The sequence below is a fragment of the Mastomys coucha genome, unplaced genomic scaffold, assembly GCF_008632895.1.
Source record: "Mastomys coucha isolate ucsf_1 unplaced genomic scaffold, UCSF_Mcou_1 pScaffold16, whole genome shotgun sequence".
Taxonomy (NCBI): Eukaryota; Metazoa; Chordata; class Mammalia; order Rodentia; family Muridae; genus Mastomys; species Mastomys coucha.
In genome coordinates this window covers 45,425,391-45,433,618 of record NW_022196898.1, presented here as the reverse complement: position 1 = coordinate 45,433,618, position 8,228 = coordinate 45,425,391, and the positions used below count along the sequence as shown (strand labels likewise).

Sequence of the window (8,228 nt, the reverse complement as noted above, 5' to 3'; positions counted from 1 at the left end):
AAAAAAAGACTGTATCTTGCTCACAGGGCTGTTCAGCAAGAAATACTCTGGGTTTTATCCTAGTACTTATTCCTGGGACCAGCCCAACGCCCCTCAACAGAGTGTCCACAGCAGCGTATCCAGCTTTTCTTCAAGATGTTTCTGTCTCTTTCAGAGTGTGAGGAACACAATAACCTGAGGCCTGTGGTGCTTGTGGAGGGGCTGTGCTCTGAGCAGGGGTACCTGGATCCTGTCTTGGTCAGCCCACCTGCGAAGAAGCCCTTGGAGAACAAGCTGGGGAAGCAAGAGGAGATCCAGGCACAAGGAACTTTGGATGACAGCTCTCTCCTGAGGAAGGACATCCGACATCTGAAAGCCCAGCTACAGAACGCCAACAAGGTCATTCAGAACCTGAGGAGCCGGGTCCGGTCCCTGTCTGCCACAAGCGATTACTCATCCAGTCTGGAGAGACCCCGCAAGCTGAGAGCCGTGGCAACCCTTGAGGGAGCCTCACCCCACAGCGTCACTGACGAAGACGAAGGGTGGCTGTCGGATGGCACCGGGGCTTTTTACCCTCCGGGGCTCCAGGCCAAAAAGGATCTAGAGAATCTCATCCAGAGAGTATCCCAGCTGGAGGCCCAGCTCCCCAAAACTGGACTAGAGGGGAAACTGGCTGAGGAGCTGAGGTCTGCCTCGTGGCCTGGGTAAGGGGGGAACTGTTCAGGCCTTCAACTTGAGAGAGGCCTAGGTCTGTACCCCGAACAGGGCAGTGCTGGTAAGGGAGAATGCATCCAGGGAATCAGAAGGGGACTTATCTAAATAGTGGCTGAGCTGAGGGAACATGGGGACAGGCACAGCCAGCACCACATTGGATGGTGGTGGCAGGTCTCTGAGCTGTCCTGTTACAGATGTTAAAAACATGACAATGGTATAAGCGGTATAGTGTAGTAGTGAAACTAGTCCTAGACGCCTGACTTGAAATCCTACTTCTGAAGCTTAGGAGCTGCGCAAATCATGCAACAGTTCCCAGTCTGTTGGCTTACCTATGAAGTGGAGAGAAAACGGAACCCAACTCCAGGAAGTTATTGGGCTCAACTGAACTATCGCATGTGCTTAGAGCAGTGCCTGCCATATAGTAAACCCTCAGTGCTAGCCTCAGTTATCACCATTACCGAGACTTTATGCGGAAAAATACGGAGCAGACATACAGCTCAGCCTCTGTCCTGACTACTGCTAAGTAACCATTCCAAGACAACAGCTTTACCATCTCTCATCATTCTCTGGGTTGACTTGATTCAGCTGAGTCTCCCACGTGACTGCCATCAGATAGAAGCTGAGGCCAGAGTGTCAAAAACCTTTTTGAGCTGAGTGGTGGTGGCACATACCTTTATTCCCAGCACTTGGGAGGCAGAGGCGGGCAGATTTCTGAGTTTACGGCCAGCCTGGTCTACAGAGTGAGTTCCAGGACAGCCAGGTCTACACAGAGAAACCCTGTCTTGAAAAACAAAACAAAACAAACAAACAAACAAACAAACAAAAAGCTTTTTTGAGATGAGCATGGATTCTTTATCCATGACTAGGATTCTGGCTTCTCTCTCTGACCTCAAGGATTTCTCCTGACTTTGGTTTCTCATGGTGTGGTAGTCTGTGGTGGTATTGCTTCTGTGTGAAAGCTGGTATCTAGGACAGGAAGTAGATCTTGCTAGGTAGGTGAAGAACTACTCCTCAGATTGGCACGGTGAAGCCTCTGTTGTGGTATCTAGGTTAATGCGGGGACAGAACCTTCCAGACTTAAGTATGTAGAGAATAACCTTTCTTGCTGGGGGAGGACTGGTAAAGCCATGTTCCACGAGAGCATATAGCATGAGAGACTGTGATTATTTTCTTTGCAAAATGCCATCTGCCACAGTGTGACAGCATAGAAGAAATTCCTGACTCTAATAAGATCTGAACCAGAAGATAGAGAGGGTCCTAGAGGGCCTCAGATTTAAGAGATTCTAAATATTTATAGACTATCTACTGTGTGTCCACCCATATTGGAGCTGTTTGAGAGGTAAAATGTAGGGTTTTCTTTACTCTCACAGGATTTATGGTTTACTGTTGAGTATAAGGCTAACATTCTAGAGGAGCTAAGGACAATGGCATCCTCTAAGTATTGGGTGTAGTAATTTCTCAACATGGAATTTACCTTTAAATGCCTTCCATGGATAGTACAATTCTGAGCAAGGAGTTCCTTAGGTATGTTCTCACAGAGGACTCTAAGAAGCCCCCATAACTTATCATTCAGTTTTTCATTCTTCCTCTCTCATCTCTTTCCTACACTAGAAAATATGACTCCTTGATTCAGGATCAGGCCCGAGAACTATCATATCTGCGTCAAAAAATACGAGAAGGGCGAGGGATCTGTTATCTTCTCACCCAACATGCAAAAGATACTGTAAAATCGTTTGAGGACCTCCTAAGGAGCAACGACATTGACTACTACCTGGGCCAGAGCTTCCGGGAGCAACTAGCCCAGGGAGGTCAGCTGACAGAGAGACTCACCAGCAAACTCAGCACAAGTAAGTCTGCCACTGGCACAGCCCTAGGCTCAGGCGACCACCATTTGTCCGTAACAGCATGGAAATCCACAGTCCAGGTTCCCTTCATGTCTTGAGGGCCATTTCTGATTCAGGACTCCGGTGAGCAGCACCAAGCATGGCAGTTATGGCTATGTGGCCAGGCATATTGGCACGTTCCAAAATCCCAGGACTCAGGAGGCTGAGGTAGAAAATTAGGAGTGTGGGTCAACTTACAGGAAAGGGGACTTGTCGTCTCAGATACAAAAGGATGATATGAGTTTATGGTTACATGCCCTTGTATGTGGGAGCCAGTCTGCCACAGAATGTGGTGGAGGTTGGAAAATTTCAGAGAACAGCTGGGGAAGTATGTATCTTGTGATCAGTGAGAACAATTATATTCCAGTTTTTATCCCCACTTTAGTCATAATGAAGTCATGGATGTGACCTCCATGTCAGGGGGTGTCTCCCCGGTGAGATTAGATGAGCTACCTGCTCACTACCCTAAAGAACTGTTATCATGGGCGTTCCCTCACAAGTGGAGTCAGGAGACAAGCTAAAAATATTAGCCATGGCAAGCATGGCAGAGAGAAGCCAAGATTAGAGAAAAGCACCCAGCAGGAGGAGTGGAGTAAGTGTGGGCAACAGAGGACTTTATGATCAAAGACCTTAGGTACATCTGTGCAAGTCTCATGATGAAGTTTTGTATAGTTAATTTATGCTGATGAAAGGACATAACTCTTCTTATTTTGGGTTTATACCACAGTAAGAGTCAAGATTTTAAGCTTTACTAAAAACAAAACAAACAAAGACTTTATCTATTTATGTTCATTAAAGAAACTAGTGATATATTATTTTAAAATATCATACAGTTAATATATTTGGAGTTATTTAAAATTTATATTGAGAAGTGAATATATTTTCAGTATTACTGTAGACAAGCGTCTACATAAGGCTGTTCAATTGATTGTTGTTTTATATACTCATTTATAATACTCATTTTTATTGTTACAATATTTTATAAATTTTAAAGAATATGATAAAATAAAAAAATCATAAGGTATGGCAGATATTGAAGGGGAGGGTCTCTCGGAGGAGTTGGAGTACAAAATGGAAAGAAGAATGTGATGTAATTCTATTTACTCAAAATATGTTCCTAAATGTTAACAAATTCAGATAAATTTAAATTATGTATCTTTTCTCATCATAATGCAATGAAACTTAAATAAAAAAATAAACTTCCAAAATTGTAATATTTAAGGCAATATGTATATATTAGATGTATTTTATGTTCTTATCTGTTTGATTACTGAGATATTTTATCTTACCACATATTCAATAAGGAAGCTTATAAACTTTCCAAAAAAAAGAAAGAAAGAAAGAAAGAAAGAAAGAAAGAAAGAAAGAAAGAAAGAAAGAAAGAAAACAAGCAAAGGACATAACTCAGGGCTGGAGAGGTAGCTCAGTTAGTGAAGTACTGGCCTGGTAAATAAGAAGACCTGGGTTCAGTCCCCAGAATCTACATAAACAACCTGTACATGGTGACACACACTTGTTACCATAGCCCCAAAGAGCCAGAGCCAGAGGGGTCCCCTGGCCTTGCTGGCCAGCCAGACTAGCTTAGTTGGTGAGTTCACATTCAGTGAGGGACTGTCTCAAAAAAGATGGACAAAGTGGTGAATGGCTCCTCTGAGCAATAATACCCAAGGTTGTCCCCCAGCCTCAACAAGCATGCATACTCCCACATATACATGCACACACTCAAGCGCACATGCACATGTACACAGGACACACAAACTACATTTTAACCCTAACCCTACATGTACACATACATGTGCATGTGCACACACAACACATATGTACATACGTACATGTACACACGTATACATATGTACATGTATACATGTGCACACACAGAGACACAGTTTGAACACCCAAAGTAACTTTCCTGAACCTATGTGTGGCACAATCGCTGTTCTGTGTCCTTGTGGGACCAGTGCTTTCTAAGGTGTGACATGAAATCTATTTAACTTGTCCCCTTTTTACTTGATTTTCAGAGGATCATAAGAGTGAAAAGGAAGAAGCTGGGCTTGAGCCGCTGGCCCTCAGGTAATGCTGAAGGCAGTCTGGTAAAGGATCCGATCAGGGCAGCCCTGTGCTACAGATGAGGCAGGGAAGTGGACAAGATTAATGCAGTTGTTCTTTGGACACTCGTTGGTTTGCTTCCAAATTCTTTTCTTTTGCTATGATATTTTTTGCTGCAGTGGTGATGAGGCAGGGTAAGCTAGAAGCAGTTTGATCCATGACTGAACCATGTGTAGATCAAGAGCCCACTTCCTTCCCTGTTCCCTACCCCATGAGTTTCCTGCCAGGTCAGCCTGCCCTGGGTTTTATTGACAGCTAGCTTAGTAGTCACTCAGTGTCCTTGGAGAAAGAAGAATCCCGTGAGAGTACATAGAGAAAGAGGCCCAGATGGTGTAGAGCCCTGGAAGGCAGCAGTTCCTCAGGGAAAATATTCAGTTTGTAATGCTCATGAACTCACTGGCTCAGGGTCATTTGTGGCCACTGGTTTGAGCTCTTTGTGTCATGATTGTGCCTCGGAACCTGTAAGTCCTTCTCAAAATGCCTCCAGTAAGGGACATGGAGTTTGTGACTCTTCTATTTTCTTTCTCGTCTGTCAACTTGAGCCAACCAGCTGACGCCACTTGTCCTAGTTTTGGATGATGTGGCAATGTTTTGTCCCACATTTTTCAAAGCTCCCTTTGATTTTTTATACATGTTGGAGATGCTAATAGCCCTCAGACTGCCACTGTCTAGTTAAACTGCCACGCCTTAAGGGACTGGCTGTGCCCCTGCTGGTGCTCAGCATGTGGCTTGTCTACTGCAAAGCTACTGCCACCTATCCGTTTATGGCACACGAACCCTCTGTGCCCAGAATGGTGCGCTTGGCACATGTGGGTTTCCCTGTAGGCTTCAGTGAAGACTAGCGGGCCTGGGTTATCTTGGCTTCACTCATGGCCTGTTCCTTCCCCACCAGGCTCAGGAGGGAACTACAGGAGAAGGAGAAAGTGATTGAGGTCCTGCAGGCCAAGCTGGATACCCGGTCTCTCTCACCCCCCAGCAGCCATGCTGTGTCTGACTCCCACCGCTCTGCCAGCAGCACATCCTTCCTGTCGGATGACATAGAAGCCTGCTCTGACATGGATGTAGCCAGCGAGTACACACACTACGAAGAGAAGAAACCCTCACCTGGTTGCTCAGGTAGTCTCCACTGTCGGAGTGGTACCTTCTCTGTCTAGACTGAGAGGAGACATTGGGATCCTGGCCTTATAGTCCTCTTTGGAGTGTAGCAGGTTGAACAGAACATGGCTCTAGGACCAAGTCCCAAGCACAGGCTCCCCAGGGTTCGGATTCTTGCTCTGTCCCTGACTCTAATTCTGTAACTCTGAGTCCTACCATTAAGCATATGATGACATGTAGTTCTGAGTGAGAAGATGGTGGCCAACCTTTACTTCATCGACTCTGATAGACCTCCTTCTTTAAGATGGAGCGCTCTATGTCCTTGCAGTTTTTGCACAGTGGCCCCTGAGTATCTGTGGGCTCCCACAGCCTCTGCCACAGGAGCTCCTTCAGGATTTCCAGGTTCTCAGCTCCCTCTGTTCCCCAAGGGCACTTCTCTTACTGAAGGAGCTATCTGAAAGCAAGAAAATTAATACTGCTCTAGGTCCTTGCCCTTGGGACCTTCCATGACAGCTGGCCTCTGGCCTTGATACTCCTGGATACTACAAGGCCTGGGTTCCAGTTCTCTGTAGACCACCAAGCATTTTCTTTCCTTCATGGGTTTTGTAGACTCCATCCATCTTTCGAGTCATTCTCCTGTGTTGTCTTCTAACCCATCAGCAGCCAGTGCATCTCAGGGGCTTAAGGGCGAGTCCAGCAGCAGCCCCATCAGCTTGCCAACTCCCCAGAATCCCCCTAAGGAGGCCAGCCAGGCCCATTCAGGTATGCAAAAGCTAGTGGGGCGGTGGCTTCGTCTCTCTCTCTCTCAGCTGCCTGCTTGGTTTCCCTCAGGGAAAAGTGTGGAAACTGCTGGAAGCCGAAATCTATCATGTCCTACTCAAATCAGGAGGCCATTCTCATTTACCATCTGTGTCTGGTTTTTAAAAATTAGTAAGACATCTGCAACAAGCTCTGATCTGTGGGCTGGTTTTGACTAATAGCTGGCTTTTAAAATAAGTACCTTCCTTTCTCTCTCTCACCCTGGGGATAGAGGCCAACATTTTTTATAGGATTACAATAGCCAAAGAACAGAAAGAACTAATCCCATGTATTTTACCTACTTTACCAGTCCGGTGCATTTTCTGTGGGTGATGCAGCTAACTTCAGAGTTAAGTGCTGCTTGTCTTACATCACCATCAATGGCTTTAGGGATGGTGCGTATGTATTTTGGCGACAATGAAAGGAAAACATTAACGTCCACGTGTCAGCATAGCTGTCAGAGGTTTCATTGATGGCTCACAGTTCTGCTTCAGAGATGGAAGAGAAAGGCCAGTCCCTGCACCCTGCCTTCTTCCATGGCTGGCTACCTTCATGTAGTATGTGATGAGGTCTGAGTCCCAGAAAAGCATGGTCCTATTTTCTGCCACCTTCACCCTTCCCAAGGGCAATCCAGCCACAGTCGTGAGCAAGAAGGCTATATCCCTGCGCCTGGGCTCTGGGCTTCTGGGTCTAAGCAAGCAGCAGCTGGACCAAGAGCTCCCCCAGCACAGACAACCTGCCTAGATGCTTTCAGCTCAAGGGGAGTCTAAGGTCGGTGGTTTTAACACCACAGTATCTTCCTAAAAGACCCCTGGTCCTTGTCTCTAGGCAGTTCGGCTGTGTGCCATATCACTCTGAGGCAGTATCAGCACCATGAGACCGATGATGTATTGTAGATGTAGTCACATCTTGCACATAAGGCCTCCTCTTCAAGATAGTCTTGATTTCTGCCCTGCTCCCCTTCCTGGAAAAGGAAAACAGATTAAAACATTAGATTTTTTTTCACAATGTTTCTAAAGATTTGGCTGCCCATGGACTACATGTATCTCTAAGGGAAATGTTGTGGGGTTTTATTATTATTATTATTATTATTATTATTATTATTATTATTATTATTATTATTATTTAACTTCTGGGCTCTACTCCCAGGATTTATAATTCTACTACTGTTCTGCACTAAGGCAGGTCTGTGTGTACTGAGAGTTGGTGTTGGTGATGCACTTAGGAGTGTCATGATGACTTGAGGTTAGTCTATACTACATAGTAAGATCTTGTCAAAGGAAGGAGGCGTGAAGAAAAGGAGAAAAAGGAGGGGTGGACCCTTTTGAGAAGAAGGTGGCTGGGAAGAAAGGAGGAAAAACAAGACAGTGCCATCGTGGGAGAATATGATCAAAGTATACCACATACATGTAGACATGTCACAGTGCAGCCCACCCCCTACTCAATGAATATAAGCTAATAAAAATCTTATAGTTCTCTCAGACAGCTTTGCAGGCCACCAACTCAGCCATTGCCTCCATGGCTGTTTCTCATTTTATGAGTGAACACACTGCTTTAGCTTTCTAAAGCTTGTTCCCACCAAATTCCCACACTACACCTAACACTAATGCTGGTCTAGTCTGCCCTCCCCAGGAGATCCAGATGCAGTTACAA

At 45.5% G+C, this 8,228-nt stretch overlaps 1 protein-coding gene across 14 annotated transcripts in view; it reads left to right on the top strand.

The window, feature by feature from the left end:
• LOC116093483 (myomegalin) overlaps positions 1-8,228 on the top strand; it is a 193,134-nt gene that overhangs the window by 167,304 nt on the left and 17,602 nt on the right. For 8 of the 14 annotated variants that reach the window (XR_004119725.1, XM_031374947.1, XM_031374948.1 and 5 more), the window contains 5 exons: positions 155-683; positions 2,305-2,540; positions 4,595-4,646; positions 5,575-5,798; positions 6,387-6,539. Coding sequence is in view for 13 of the 14 variants with exons in the window: in XM_031374947.1 (XP_031230807.1) it covers positions 155-683; positions 2,305-2,540; positions 4,595-4,646; positions 5,575-5,798; positions 6,387-6,539 (1,194 nt within the window). In the remaining variant the exon portion in view is untranslated. The remainder of the gene's footprint in view (positions 1-154; positions 684-2,304; positions 2,541-4,594; positions 4,647-5,574; positions 5,799-6,386; positions 6,540-8,228) is intronic. The other 6 variants (XM_031374950.1, XM_031374954.1, XM_031374949.1 and 3 more) reach the window with 3 other exon arrangements.